The 16,280-nt window shown below is 43.7% G+C and overlaps 1 protein-coding gene across 5 annotated transcripts in view; it reads left to right on the forward strand.

Moving 5' to 3' along the window:
- adamts6 (ADAM metallopeptidase with thrombospondin type 1 motif, 6) overlaps window positions 1-14,756 on the forward strand; it is a 64,181-nt gene extending 49,425 nt beyond the window's left edge. For all 5 annotated transcript variants that reach the window (XM_034603220.1, XM_034603219.1, XM_034603223.1 and 2 more), the window contains exons 20-25: window positions 2,018-2,156; window positions 4,183-4,312; window positions 6,751-6,955; window positions 7,040-7,216; window positions 11,125-11,281; window positions 12,921-14,756. In XM_034603220.1, the coding sequence (XP_034459111.1) occupies window positions 2,018-2,156; window positions 4,183-4,312; window positions 6,751-6,955; window positions 7,040-7,216; window positions 11,125-11,281; window positions 12,921-13,030 (918 nt within the window). In that variant the 3' untranslated portion in view covers window positions 13,031-14,756. The remainder of the gene's footprint in view (window positions 1-2,017; window positions 2,157-4,182; window positions 4,313-6,750; window positions 6,956-7,039; window positions 7,217-11,124; window positions 11,282-12,920) is intronic.
- The last annotated feature ends 1,524 nt before the right edge of the window (window positions 14,757-16,280 follow it).

The raw sequence follows: 16,280 nt of genomic DNA on the forward strand, positions 1-16,280 counted from the left end.
TCTCCTGGATACTTGATGTTGGCATAGCTTTGGCATGGCAGCTGACTCTAAATACCACACTACAACTACCCAGGTTTCTATGTTTCCTAGGTGTGTAGATGTTGGACAAACAATATTGCATCGTAGTTAGAAAAGCGAACCATGATCTCCTTTTGGGACCTGAGTTCTTAATCAGGTTTCTCCAAAACATAATGTTTAGTTCAGCCAGGAACACTTTGTCATGATTTAACCATTTATTGCACAAATGGGAATACAGTTGTGCTTGGCGCGGATGGCTCCATTCTTTGGATGTTCCCTGAATTAGCCAAGCAGCATGCTAAGATAAAACAGGGAACATGTGCAAAAAAAAAACCTGGTGGGCGTAAGCAGGCAAGATAAATACCATTTACCGAGACCATTTTGGACTTGGTGCAAAAAGGTGGAGGCTGGGGTGGTGGAGGTAATTGCTAGCAGCAGAGCATGAGTGGTAGTGTAGCTGAGCAGGGATCAGTGAGGAGGGGTCGTATTTAAAGGGACCTCTTTGTTGAGAGAATGGGCTGTGATTGGTGGGCGACTGACGAGCACCCATAAACCTATCAGAAGCTGACAGCTTATGACAGCTGAGCACATGGCTGCGTGTCCTGCATGAACTAACGTGATGCTCCATTCTTTGCTCACTGTCAGCGACGCACACAACTGAATGTGAAGCTCAGTGATTTGATGTTTTCATTGTTTAAGCACATATAGCTTACTTCTCGCTTTAAGGCACGCTGGTGTAAAAAACAGTTCTATTCATATTTAACATGTTGGCAGAAACAAATGTTTGCTTAACTTTGAATATTTTAAAACCTATTTCCTCACATCTAACCGTCAGTGGAAAAACATGAAACCACTGTTTTGGCTTGGTGTCACTCTCACCTGAGACCCACGACACAGTCTTCACGACTTCTGTAAATTGGGAAACCTTAAGTGACTCCTCAGTTTGCGGCTCTGCATTGATATGTGTTAGGCAGTCCTGATGTACACTTCATGCTGTTTTATGTTGCTCTGCATCAGTCTAATCGGGTGCTAACCTTAGATCACCCACAGCCAGCGGTTTGGGGTTGGAAGCTATTCATATGCCGATTTTGCTGAGCACAAATGCAGTGTCACTTGGCTTTGTGAGTGTCTACTGTGTGTTGTTGTACAGTTTGCACGTGCATGTTAAGAACCATAGATACACCTATTTTTGTAATGGGTTTCGTGACGTATTTGCGTGTTGATGCGAGACAACTGAGCCTTTTCTGGCTGTGATGCGCGGGTGGTTTCTGCCTTGTAATGAATGCTGGAAATACCAGACCACACAGCACGGTTTGGAATAGACCGGCCACTCCACCACTAGCGATTTCTTTGTGGCTTTCAAAGCTGTGCCTCACTTCCTCAGTTTCTGCATCCAGCAGACTAATACAAGCCCAACAGGGGCCCACTGATCCGGACTGTGCAAACTGCATTTAAAGTTACAGTGATCAATATTTGTATGTTAACAATGCATCACATTAATATGTGTAATGTGAAAGGGCTCACTCATAGTGAGAAACCCACAGGGGATTAACACCTGATTCTGTACTTCCTCTCTCCTCCACAGATATTCTTAGCATCGCTCACCTCATTGTTTTGGTTTTACAGAACACAACAGTCTCTTCAGCTGGTTCCACCAAAAAAGAATGAACTCATTGGATTGGACATTGGTCTGGTGTCAAACACAACTCTAAACATTACACTCCAGTCATAACAACTGTCTAATAATAAGTCAGTGTTGTGTTTGCAGATTTTGGCTCTGTCCTTGTAGCAAAAAAGCAAAATCCAAACAAACACATCGGATGCAGCTTTAGCAATTCAACTCAGCTCTGTAGGAATGCACACAAATACCTGATTTAATAACTTTTTATGTTGTCATACCAAACATAGATATTTTACTATTAATTCATTCCTGTCTCAACCAGACTATTTCTCCTTCTCTGTCCTCACCTGTTCTTTTTTGCGTTTCTCCTTATTTCAGGTCCTCCTTCAGGAGCAGAACATGGGAATACGCTACAAGTTCAACGTGCCCATCCAGCGCACAGGAAGTGGCGACAATGAGGTGGGCTTCTCCTGGCACCACCTGCCCTGGTCTGAATGCTCGGCTACCTGCGCTGGAGGTGAGTCGGCACTGCAACTTGCATTTTGCTTTTATCGATTTACTCTTTTTTCCCCGGTTTCAGCCTAGTGGAAAATCTTTTTTTTGTGACATTTAGATTTAATTTTCAACTCCTATTTTCTTATGCATTTTATTGAAACTGTGCATTAAACAGGTGCATGGAAATGCACTTTGTCAAAAGCAAAACCTCTACTGTTGCAGCTCATTTTTCCAAAGATCTCTCATGCCTTAAACTACTCTTGATTAAATAACAGCTACTTTCTTTAGCTCTGCCAGGTGCCAAACACAGAAACATTCCACTTACTGCATTTTATTCTCATGTTACATAGTTTGTTATTTATCTTTTAATCAATTCCAACGTTATACAGATTATTTTAAGCAGAGTGCGGTCTAGCCGCCAGTTACATGTCATACAATATGACTTTTTTCTTCATAAACACTGATTTTCTAAAACTGTTGTGTAAGTTTTCATTATCAAAGTTTATTTTTCTACGAGGGAAGGATACTGTCTTCTCAGTGTCGACCTTCTGCTGAGCTCCGGTGGCCAGTTGCCTTTTGAAAAATAGCACTCCAAGCATTTTGGTGTTGAATGCCCTAACATGCTGTGTGTGTTTAAAGTCTTTTTGAATATTTCTAACCTTCTAAAATATTTAATACTTCACATCTCGTGTGTGTGTGTGTGTGTGTGTGTGTGTGTGTGTGTGTGTGTGTGTGTGTGTGTGTGTGTGTGTGTGTGTGTGTGTGTGTGTGTCATTCTGTAAATCTCCCCCAACCAATAATTCCACAAATGCTGAAGAGCAGTGTGTTGAAACCCAGTATCATAATTTGAGAGGGGTTTCCAAAATCATTACTTTATAGCCTGGAGATTCAGCCCTCTAATAAATTCAATATGTATATTTTCCATATTTTATCCAGAGTAATGAATATGGTGTAATTTCTGTGAATGAGCTGCTCTGCATAGCTTCTGGTTTACCAGAGCTGCACACAGATATGGCCACTCTTCCAGAACGCTTGTCCTCCAAAGTCAAACATTCAAAATCTGAAACCGCACTGAAATGCTGACCATGGCCTCAAGAATGACTAAACCAAACCTTTTAGCCCAAAAGCAATGGGTTTCATGTAACAATAAACAGTGTTTCTTCCCAGTTGTCAAGCGTGGCCTGGATGGGTTTGTAATATTTTGTAAAAGCATGACTGAATAAGCATGTGGGTTTTTCTGAGGAAGGATTTCCAAGTCCGGAGCAGACGTTTGAAGCTATTCCTTAGGCGAGGAAGCACACATGGCCTTCCAGCGTCATAAACATGCCTTTGCATTGTTGATCCAAATGATCTAATTTGTGTCTACTGTGTGTCTCTGATCGCACAGAGCTTTAAATCTGTAAAATGTAATTTAATCATGCTCCCATTCAATACAGCAAGCTCAGCTAATCATGGAGTGTTGCTTAATATATCACTGCACTAATAAAATCTATGAAAAACACCTTTTGACAGCCTTACAACTGAAACTGCTTTACCCCATGGTTCGCACTATTTCTCCAAACTGTATTTCACTGGAAGAACAGATGGGTATATTTTCTATACTACGCACACACACACACGCATCCATATCTCATTACAGCTGCTAGACAAGTCTGCTGTGGGATATGTCCCACGAGGGTCCAAACAGACCCTTTCTGAGTTGCTATGGCATACACACACACACACACACACACACACACACACACACACACACACACACACACACACACACACAGTGGGAGTTGTGACACAGATACAGTAGCCCTCGCTCTCTCCATTAGAAGCCAAAGTAAAGAGCTCTCTGCTCTGTAAAAGTGATTTGCCAAGATATCCTGCAAAGAATCAGGAATTTACATGTCTGGATTTGCTACAGACTGAAAGTGATACCATGTCCGCTCAAACACAGCGCTCGACACGACGGCCGGCTTCCATGTTTCTGAGGTGATTTAATGTGCGAGATCAGCTGAGCCCTCTGCTGCCTTATTGATCAGTCTCTTCCCTCCCTGCAGGCTCCCAGAAGCAGGAAGTGGTGTGTAAGAGGCTGGACGACAACTCGGTGGTGCAGAACAGCTACTGTGACCAAGACAGCAAACCTCCGGAGAACCAGAGGGACTGCAACACTGAGCCGTGTCCCCCAGAGTATGTTTCACTTAACCTTAAATGTTGCCAGTATCATCTCACAGCTTTTGTAGTTGATTAATTAATCGTCTCGGTTGTTTGTAAAGTGTCAGAAATGAGGTAAAATGGTAAATGCTCTGTATTTATGTAGAACTTTTCTCGTCTTGATGACGACTCAAAGCTCTTCACTGTACAGTTTTGCCATTCACCCATTCACATCCATTCATTCAGTGCATCTATGTGCAGCACTTTCTCTATCATGCAACACTCACACACTGCCAGCACAGCCATCAGCTGTAATTTAGGGCTCAGCAACTTCGGCAAGCGGAATGGGGAGGATGGGGATCAAACCGTCGACCGTCTGGTTAGTGGACCACCCGCCATAACTCCTGAGCCACAGCCGCTTACAAAAACAGTCTTCAGATCGCTTGTTTTGTCCGGCTGGTGGCGTAAAGTCCAAAATCTGTTAAAGTTACAATTACATTAAAAACAGGAAACTCCTTAGATTTGAGAAACAGAGGATTGTTGGCATTATGAAAGACTTGAATCATCAGTTTTTTTTTATATTGAATTAATCAGTTATCAATTTGATCCAAGACCTCCTCTCCTGCTTAGTTGTGTACTTTTGTATTTGAAAGAATACAAAAGGCTGCTGACAGCAGTGAGACTAAACCAAAACAGTGAAGTCTGAGGCTGTAAAACCAAAACAAAGAGCTAAGAGATGCTAAAATGCGACGTACCACTGAGGAATACTGCGTCGAGTGATAACGCTCTGTTGGTTTGTCACTCCCAGCGAACACCTGTCACATTACACATGGACATTTGATCCATTGTTCGTATTCAAATATGGAGTCTTGCAGCTTTAAATTAATGTTATTGCTGATATTGATTCAACTTCAATGAGCCCTGTTGGAAAAACGTGTTTGGGAGAAAATAATAAAATAAAAGGGCAGTGATTTATAACTGCATATGTTAACTATTTTCAGTGTTTGCCTCGTGCCAAAAATAAGAGCCTTGAAAATGACCACCTGTGTTTGATTGTTTTGGCGTCTTTACCGATCCTGGAGGGGTAATATACACGTATACAGGTGGAATATGAACTCGTGTTCGGTGGCCAAATGTCCGTAAACCCCGCGCTGGAGCTGGAAGCGCGGCCAGACTCACTTCAATCACGTCTGGAGGGAGAGAGTGATTCAATACATCTCGTTAATTAGTTTCAGATTATCTAATGATTATTTGTGTATGAGAGTGAGCGTTGGTGTCTTTCTTCTGGGCGTCGGCCAAAGCAACTGATGGTATCGTAAATCCACTGTGTAAGTGGTCATTAGTTTTCCTCCAATCACACTGCAGTCTACATGTTATATATTTCCACATCTGTATCCAGTGGTTGCAGACTTGTGCAATCTCATTTGTTGTGATTAATACTTGAATACTGTGGAGGTGCACGTGTGTGTTGAGTTACACTGCACACATGGCATTTGTGCCTGTCAGGGAGGCCGACGCTCTTATGCAGCCCCAGGAAAGGCCGACAAAAGCCGACCATGTAAACACGATTGTTTTAGAATAGCCCGAGTTTTATGGGCTGGAGTAATGAAAGCAAACAGATGTTTGAACACGTTGTTAATTCTGTATACATTCTTCCAGATGATGTAATATCTTACAGGCTGCATGTGTTTGGAAGGCCGTTGTCTGGGCAGGTTTATGATATTAATTCTGAAATATGTGGACGGGAGATTGAACAACACCAGGTCTAATTTTGTGGAGGTCAGAAGCTCAGCGGGCTGGCATGGCCCAACACGTGACACTCGAGCGTAGTCAGCAACACGGTGGTGACGTGTCTGCCAGGTCACAAGAGTTAACATTCATCAGAGTCATTTAAAAGTGTTCAACTTAAAGGTTCAGCGTGTAGAATTTAGTGACATCTAGTGGTGAAGTTGCATGTTGAGCTGAATACCCCTCACCTCAACCTCCCCTTCCAAACATGAAAGAGAACCTGTGGTAGCCTTTGGTTGTCATAAAAACTCAAAAGGTGTTTAGTTTGTCCAATATAATCGACATAAAGTAGATCCTTAGGGGTCATCTGGGTATTTGGGGCCCTGGTTACTGTTATTAGTGCAGATCCAATATTTTAATTTCAGTTTCTAACTTTGAGAGGTATAAAAATGTATTTTCGGAAGATTCATCCCCCGTTTTTTTATACTGGACTGATACTATTTCAGTTGGCACCAAAAAGTACTGAGGACTGATATCCTTTTGGAAATCTAGCCTCGAGTTTAAGAGTTATTAAATGTGATTCTACACTTTTTCCTAAATGATCAAAACCCTTCTTGCAATGAAGTAACCATGGGTTGTGAACAGTGACACACTGGAATAACAACACTGAAAAACTCCTATTACAGTTTTAAGACTGAGCTGTTATCTTTGGTTCGTCTGTTTGACGTCATGTTTCCGTCCTTCAGGTGGTTTATTGGCGACTGGTCGGAGTGTGGGAAGACGTGCGATGGCGGGATAAGGACGAGGACAGTCCTGTGTATCAGGAAGATCGGGCCTGCCGAGGAGGAGACGCTGGAGGACACCCACTGTCTGACTCACAGGCCCATCGAGCAAGAGTCCTGCAACAACCAGTCGTGCCCTCCTAAGTGGGTCACGCTGGATTGGTCCGAGGTAAGACGATATTCTGAAACCCTTTGGCCTCATTGTGCTGTGTAGACCCTCTTCTTCTTCTTACAACTCTTCCTCTCTCTTTAGTGCACACCTAAATGTGGGCCCGGCTATAAGCACCGCATCGCCTTGTGCAAGAGCAGCGATTTGACAAAGACCTTCCCGCCCGCCCACTGCCCGAGCCACAACAAACCTCCAGTTCGAATCCGCTGCAGTTTGGGACGATGTCCTCCTCCTCGCTGGATCCCTGGGGAATGGGGACAGGTAGGACAGCAACCTCCTTCAGGTCACAGAACAGATTTTAGTGATCTTCCCAAACAACCGTACGCTGGTTAATCCTTTAAAAGGATAGCTTGAATGTTTAAAAGACGCACAGATATATTCCATGTGTCAGTCAATGGTTAATATAATTTACACCAGGGTGACACAGAGAGGTTGGGGGGGGGGTTGTAAGCAGGCCTGTGACGTGTGTGTGTGCATAGAGGCTGTGTTTGTGTGTTGGAGTCCAAGTGCTCCAATAGGCCTGGAGTGTGTGATCAGTGGCAGTAATATACTCCTGGCTGTTTGAAGTTTATCTCTGCCTCGGACCAGGCCTCTCTATCACTTCCAGGAACACGATTTAGGGGAAGACCGAGGAGTAGCGTTCTCGGGTTCACCCTGACATGGCTTAGAGCGCTCAGCAAAAGCTGTTGAACTTTATAACACAGCTGACTCATGTTAGCAAGAGGACGCCAGAAAAACGTGCGTCAGGGAAAAGTTGTATCTACAAAAAGTATGGCTTGTTATTTTGCAGAATTTGTTAATAATTTAGTGTAAAAGTGGAATTTTTAAACAGTGCGCTCTGATGTTTAGAGGACGGTTGGGGCGGATGACTAATACTGCAGTGGAAGAGATGTCATGGTGTCAGCGCTGTGTTGTTCAGGTCAGAGGTCAAGAGTCAGGCAGTCTGGGTCGCAGCACTCCCTTGGCTTCTCCTCATAACGGCCACATGTGCGTTCGCAAACATCAATAAGACACTTTTACAATTCAATCAGTGCCAATAACAGTCATAAACAAAGCCGAGCTGACTGATAACCTCAGCGTGGTCCATCAAAGACCGGGCTCCTCGCCATGCCGAGCCAACACTAACGCCTCGTAGAGCAACAGCTGGAGTCTGCTCTTACGCAGCACTTTCTCATGCACTGCAGAGGTGTGTGGAGAGTGTGTGTATGTGTGTGTGTGTGTGTGTGTGAAACCCTCTCCCCCTGTATCCACCTCTTCTTCTTCTTCTTCTTCTTTTTGTTTTTGGCTGTAATTACAAGCTTCGCCCTCGCTGGACGGCCCTGAAGCATCAGAAAGAGGAGGTTGTTGCCAGTTACAGAAAGCCTGGTCTCTCAGGCCAAAACCAGTTCAAATCCCACTTAAGTCACGCCATTGACGTACACCATCTGTCATGGCTGGCAGCGGGCCCTAATAAAGACTCTCTAATTGGGAAGGGATGACATGCGGGCTCACTGATCTGAGGCAGCCAGAGAGGATCAGCAAAGGTGACAGAAAGCCTGGTAGTTCTCTCGTCAGCGGGAGGCGGCGGTTTGTTGATGGTTGGGTTCACATCCCACACTCCAACGTGGGCACACACATAGCGATGGCTGACAGGTGTGTTATTTCTCAGTGCTCCCAAAGTAGATTAATTATTAGGAGATCCACTTTATTTGAGACTTTTGTTCTGCCAAATGTGTGCTGGCACCTCCTGCAGTTGTTTTCATAGTCTGTCTTTGTTTCTTTTTTTTTATTCCATTGCAAAAGAGTTTAATGGCCACCCATATAATCAATCTTAAGTTTTTATGACGACTGGCACATCGATAGGAGTCAGACAAAAGGCATGCAGGTGCACATTTTGGATTCAGTACAACAGCTTTCAGAAAACATTTTCTCTCTTAGTTGTGCTGTCAAGATGAGTCCATCAAACGGAGTCTCCTCTGAGGGAATCAAGCCAACATGGACGATATGTTGAAGGAGCACCTGACAGAATATAGCAGCATGAAAAGACGGGGAAATGATATAGGGACGACAATTTAAAAACAAGCACAATTAAGTGTTAAGTCTATCTAATCTACTAATTCCAGAAAACTCTGTTTGTATGTGGAACACATGTCTCAAGAAGCGTTCACCTTGTCGGTTTCACACTTGACAAGGTGAAACCGATGGGCGACACTGCCCAACGAGGTGCAGTGTTGAATTAATGTGATTTGGACATGCAAGATATTCAATATTAATAGACTTTGAAAGAACAGGCGATCAGTGCTCTGAAGCAGCAGCGGCTGGGACTCATCAGTGACGTTGTCGATCTCAACCACAGCGCGTTCACGACCACAGCAACAACAACTGATTCTCCAGCTCAGGGTTCTGCGTGCCGAGTCGAGCTTCACAGAACTTTGTATAAACAGATGAAAAGCTCTTTGTGAAGCAGCGGTGGTGCAGCATCGGGGTTCTGTGGACTGAGTCCTGCAGCAGGTTTTTACTTGTCTAAGCTCAATTACTGCAGGTCACTTTTACAGTTTCAGAAAGAAAGCTGCAGCCAGGATCACCACAGACCTGCGGAGCGAGGATACAGAGACATACAAACATTCACCCTCACAGTCACTGTGGGCAATGTAGGGTCTCTAATAAACCTAACCTGCATGTCTTTAGATTGTGGGAGGACGCTGCAAACTTCATGCAAACACCACACAGAAAGGCCCAGAACAATTGCTAAGCATTGCAACTTCAGTGTGTTCTTTACCGTCCTTTGAGCTGTGTCACACACTCACACACACACACACTTTTTGTGCTTTTTTGTCCATTTGTTTGCTTCTTTGGCAGATATGGATCACCTACGTGGTCAGCAACAACAGCAGTAGTTTCAGCAGTTGCTGCTCATGGAGGGGATGAAGCTTCTTTAGAACCCTTGAATGCCGTATTAATGCAATATTTTGATTATTGAGTCACAACTCAATCTGATCACACAGACATGATACACATAGGGTTAGGGTGGCTAACCCTATGTGTAGGGTTAGGGTTAGTGTGACTGACATTACCTGGGAAAATCATTCCTCAAATAAACAGCCATATCTATTTTGAAATCATAGAAAAGATATGTTCTATAACTCCAGAACTTGCCAAAGAATCAACACACAAAATTCTCTTCAGTCATCCAGTGATATCTCTCTGTACAGCCATAGATGCATTACAAACTGGAACTACTACTACTACTCAATCGCCAAACTTTTATTGGTGCCAATTTGCCAAATATAGGGGAAAAGGGGGTTGGGGGATTTAAGTTGCAGCCTACAGCATAACTCAGTGATTCCATAGCAACATTATACTTCCTGTTTACATTCAGAAAGGCCACAAATTATGGGGACTCCACACCATAGCGCTTTATTATCCACCAGCAATAAACAAATAATCTAGTCAGTGTCATAAGACCTTGAAATGTTGACTGTCCATGCATCTGTTAAAAATTGTAACAAAGGATAATGAATAAATTATACAAAAGCAAATAAGTACAAATCAAAAATTGGATTTCAAATTAAAATACATGTGGAAAAAGAAGGGCAACCTTTCCAGGGTTTACCCAGCCTCTCGCCCGTCAGCTGGGATTGACTCCAGTACCCTGCAGTCCTCAATGTAGAAGTGATATGGATACTGGATGGGTCGGTGGAGGAAAAAGAAATACAACCAGAATGTTTGGGGATACCATAATGAGAATTCACATTAAAGACAAAACATATTACGAGAATAAAGAAAATGTCTGCTATGCGTGTTGGTAGAAGCTCCTCTTTCTCTAAGGAGAAACAAGAGGTAATATTCTGGTCCACTCATATCGCACAGACATAAAAGGGTGTCTTTTTGTGCACAGAGAAAACTTGTAAGGATGCTGTTGACCTGGTTACTCTGAGTTGGGGAGCTATTTCTTTATGAAAAAGAAAGGGACTCTAGCTGTGTACTTGCTGATGATTGGTTGATTGTCGTGAAGTGTTATGTGCAGGGATCACTCAGACTGACTGAAAGTGTGTCTGGGTGCAGGGGGGCTCCGACTCTGCCCAGTTCTCACAGAGGAAAGATGGTTCTCACTTAACCTTGTTACGTTCTGCTGACGAATTCTCTCCTGCATATGCAATGAGTCTTACTCTGGCGTTTTTCTGTTGCAGTGTTCGGCGCAGTGCGGCCTGGGCCAGCAGATGAGGACAGTGCAGTGTCTGTCGTACACCGGGCAGCCATCGAACGAGTGCGCAGAGTCACTCCGGCCCACCACCATGCAGCAGTGTGAGAGCAAGTGTGATGCCACCCCCATTGCCAATGGCGACGGTAAGATTACGTACTGTTCTGCACTGTACTATGCTGTACTGTACTGTGCTGCAGTGCACTGTGCTGTACAGCAAGCACATGTGTGAGCCTGCCATCACATTCTAATAGCTCTGGCTCGACGCGTCTGTGTGACGAGCTGTCGGCTTGCAGTTTTTCATCACAGCCAAGAAGAAAGTGTGTGGTCACCAAACAGACGCAGGTCTCTGTTTAAACCTGCAGCTCCCTTCGAATGCGAAGGCAGATGGTTTATGTGAATACCCATTGTACAATATGTGCAAAGCCCCGACTGGAAAGGTTATAAACTGTCTCTATCTTCATCTTCACTGTTCTACTATGACCTAAACACACTTGGATGACACACTCTTCTACACTTTGCCAGCTACATTAATCTTTCCAGTGAGGTTGGCTCCTGGTCAAAGCGAAACAGCTCAACCCTCCATATACACTTACACATGATGGATGGCTATTCAGATGCATAAAGAAGGGCCTTTCGATTAGGCTGAATGGAAAACGTGAGCAGCGTTTACAGGCTGGCTAATGGGATTAGCTGTAGGCTAATTGTTCCTTTACGGACAGCAGTGAGGCAATGTCTCGTTTCATTTGGCTCTGTGGAGGCAGGGGCCAAAGCCTAATAAGGGAAGACACTCTGATCGTGATAAGGCATTTAGAGCACTGCCTGTCCGGCATCCAGCGAGCAGTTTGTGTGTGTATTTGAGTGTGCATGGTGGGGATGGCAGGAAGCCCAGTTTGTGAACGAGGCCAGGATCTGTCTCAGCTTCAGCCTCCGCGTCCAAGTATAGTTTTATTATGTTAAGGCCTGAGGGAGATGCACCAGCACTGATGTAGCAGGTTAGACCAAGTTTGTACCTCTCGTGTATTACCTTGAGCACCTGATTCTCTGTTGTGCAGTGAAGTTTTACTTAAAAACAAAATGTTACAAAGAAACATGAGTTTATGCTACAGACGAGTATCTGCTGGACTTTTAATGCAGTGTCCTCTAAAAACAGGTCTTGGCAGCTGTTGGCAGTTTTAGTCGTCGAATGTTTTCGATTGCAGGATGTCAGGAGACATTACAAACCTCTGAACTACGTGTTTGTTCTGACAGTTTTGGTCTTTAAATGGTGTTTTGTGGAGTTTCAGTCAGCAACGTCAGACCTGCAGTAAACTGGCTACGGTCCAGTTCAGCAGCAACACTTAAAGTTAGGTGCATAAATTAATCATTTTTATTTAACCAACCCTTCCAGGTCATGTTTATTTAATGAGGAATCATCACCATGTACACTTTTGCTGTGAAATACTGAAACGTTTAAATTCATTGTTAACTAATAAGTAATATTCTGCCATATCATCCTCTGCCTTTTTGTTTCTTTTGTGGTGTTTTTAACATTCATTCATTTCTAGAAATACCTCCAGAGCACCAGATCTTCTGAGGTGTGCCAACGCAAGATCAGCGTCATCTAGTTAAATTAGAGGGTGCATCCATTTGCAACAGCCACATGCAAAACAACACAACAAAACACAACCTGTCAGAGATAAATGTGCAATGACATAGGAGGCACAACTGGGGCTAGAAGCAGTTCACCTCTTAAAATCTTAAAACAATAAATTAACCCACTTCTCATTTACTCTCTCTCCCCAGAATGCAAAGATGTAAACAAAGTGGCCTACTGCCCGCTGGTGCTGAAGTTCAAGTTCTGCAGCCGAGCGTACTTCAGACAGATGTGCTGCAAGACCTGCCAGGGACACTGACCCTCGGAGCACAAGAGCGAGGCGTAGACAGAGAGAAAGGCAGGAACAAAGGTGGAGGGAGGCGGACACAGCACTGAAAGGGAGAGGAGAAGAAAACAGGGCAGACTGGAAAATAAAACTCTGGACCAGTGGAAGATGGACAAAGAGAGCTGCTGGTGAACGAGGTGGAGAGAAGTAAGGACATCCCTGTCTACCACACCTGACCCTCCTGCCCTCCATCATGGTGGAATCCAAACCACTGCTCAGCTCATAACGCTGACACAAACTTTTTTTTTTTTTCACTTCTGTGAAGTGGAACTTAGAAGATTATTTGTTGGTGATGTTATTTTTATTATAATAATAATTATTGATATCATTGTTAGTCTTCCTCCGTGTTTGTTGTTTCTATGAATCCAAAGTGCTGGACACATCGCTCACACAGGATGTACCCCGGACACGGACAGACGGAGGGGGAGGACCCCTCACCAGAAGAGGGGGACGGGAGTTGAAAGTGTCAGACTCGTGTCTTTGGGACGACTGTGATGGTGCTATTGGCAGGCAGACTTTTGGCTTCGGTGCACTTTTTCGTGTAAATACTATTATTTACAATTTACCGCTCAAATACGACAGAGAAACCCCATCGGTGTACTGTATATTTATTGTACAATTCCAAACAGAGCTGAGATATTGTCCTCTGATCATGTTTTTGTCAGATAGTAGCCTACTGTCATGGAAGGGAATGTAATGTGATTGAATTTCAATGTCTCTGTGCTGGAATGAAAATATTACATACTGTAAGATATGTTAAACCCTTATATAGTGTAAGGATTTGTATATTATATATAATGTTTATCCTGGACCAGAAAATACCAAGTGGTTATAGGTGAGCTTTTATTCCATCTTTTTATTTCCCCGGTCGGGTGCCTTAGTTACTCAAATCAAAGTTCACCCAGTGTCAGTCCACAGTAGTATGAAGATATTGTCAGACGGTGCCTGGGCCGCATGAAACACTGTTACCAAACTGGCCTTTACTAAACATCCCATTGAGGAGCTTTCAGTTCACTATTGAAGGATTCATTTTGAAGGAGCACATGCTATGAAGCAGCTTGTTTGCTGGGATCACAGTGCAGTCACTATTTCCTATATATCTTCAGGCTGGAGGGTTTTTGGATCAGATGTTTTGTTTGGTCATGTGATTGTCACGGTTTCAGCGCTGATAAGAGTGAAAGGGATAGTTTGGAAAATGTTTGCTTTTTTGCCCTCTTGCCCTGAGTTGGAGGAGAAGATCGATACCACTCTCATGTCTGTGCGCTAAAAGTGAAGCCTGGCTCGGTCTAAAGGTTAAGAAATATCCCCTTTGTGCAATGTAGCCTGAAAGGGAAGGAAGCGCAAGTTCAAGCAAATTTAGCGCAAAACTATCCGAGACCAGCACCGTGTATAAGTTTATTATACATACAGTTTATTAATAGCTCAGCAGCCAACAATGCGTTATCACATTATATGCTTTTATGTGGCTTTCGATGTCTGTCAGTAACAAGGCAGTAACATGCACTGTGTGTCACTGGTGAGTGGATGTCATGAGCTGCCGATTCTGTCGGTGACTTCCATGATTCAGTTCACTGAGGTTCATTTGCTTGTTCAGTGTGCTGGCTACTGCTCCTCACATATGAATTGGCCGAAAAAATTATTTAATTATATGTCTCCAAAAGACTTCTTTTAAACCAAACAGATCAAATTTTGAAAATAACAAAAGACCTTTCAGGGGATTTGCGAAAAAACGTAGTCACCATTTCACAACTGCAATAGGCCACAGTGCGTCATGTGATGAACGCAGAAGTTGCAGCAGCCCATGCGGCTGTTACACCAAACATGACTTTACAGCCCAGCTCAAACGTACAATGTCCAGTGATAGTGACAGAAAGTGTGATCATCTCGAGCCTGCCAGAAATGGAAGTAGAGAGATGTTCACTACCCACCTTGAATACGTGAAGGTACTTGGGTTACCTGGACATGATAAAAAACAAGAACCACATGTGCAGTCAGATCCCTCCCATTGTTGGTGTGGGTGGATTTGTCAGAGATCAACTGTACAGTTCAAGCATGTAGTGTAAATTAGAACGTCAGACTGATGATAGGCCAGAAGCTTCTTTGTGTCTTTATGTGCTGCCAGGCTCGATGTTTCCAGTCTTCCAGCTAAAGTCGCTGCTGCTTTACTTTCAGGGTCCACACACGAGAGTGGTAATGGTCTTCTCATCTAACTCTGCAAAAAAGTAAATAAGCTGACTATTCCTTTAAAAAAGGGGCCAGTGCTAAATATACTCACCCATCAGATTAATTGCGGAGATGTTGCCAGACCACGTATCCAGGCTGCAGACACCCGCTCCAGATAAAGTTACCTCCTCATCGTCTTTCCCTTTTCTCTCATCATCGGCAAAAAAGACAAAAACAGCCAACTCAGTGGTGCTTCACACCCCCCCCCCCCCCACCCTTTTTTTACTTTTTTTTTTTTTTTATTCCATGGAGTACTGTGTTTACCTCTTCTTTTCTTCCTGCTCTGCTCTGAGGGTTACGGCCTTCCCAGGCTTCTGGTGCTATCAAGTGGGTGCTTCCATTCCACCCTCTCCAGTGTGCTTAAAAGTGAGGCTGGATCCAAACAATATGAAATAATATCCTATCAATATCTCTGTTGGTAAATGCTGGTCATGTTATTGTTTTGTTTGTATCTGTTTATACCTCACACTGGGAATTTTTCATTGTTAACCGCGTATTGTTGTTTGTGCTACCAGCAAAATGGACACTCAACCCAGTTGTAACCGATCCCTTTACCCAGGTGACATTTCTGCTGGTGCAGGGGTTATGAAAGGGAACAACCTATGAAAACGTCTCCATCACACACTTGTCGTGGGGGTACAGTGCGAGTCTGAGAAATCTGAGAGACAATGTAGGACTGGACCAGGATCTCATCGAAGCTGTTAACAACTAATTTCTAATTTTTTTGCTGCTGCTACTTTTTTGTGGCCACTTTCAGTATGACGACGTCGAGCAGATTTCAGTGGTTGCCGAGCCTCGAGTGAGGCAGGTGGGAAAGGACAGTGGATGCTGAGAGGCATTTTTGAAATCGCTTGGACTAACTCATCTACTGGCTGTGGGATATGGAGCCTCCAGAAAAAGAGAAGTGAAATCAATCAAACTGGTACTCATTGCTGTGAACTTGGATGTTTGAATGTCACATTGCTATTACCTGTACCTAAAGTGCAACAGAAATGAAAAG

Source organism: Hippoglossus hippoglossus, chromosome 12, assembly GCF_009819705.1.
Source record: "Hippoglossus hippoglossus isolate fHipHip1 chromosome 12, fHipHip1.pri, whole genome shotgun sequence".
Taxonomy (NCBI): Eukaryota; Metazoa; Chordata; class Actinopteri; order Pleuronectiformes; family Pleuronectidae; genus Hippoglossus; species Hippoglossus hippoglossus.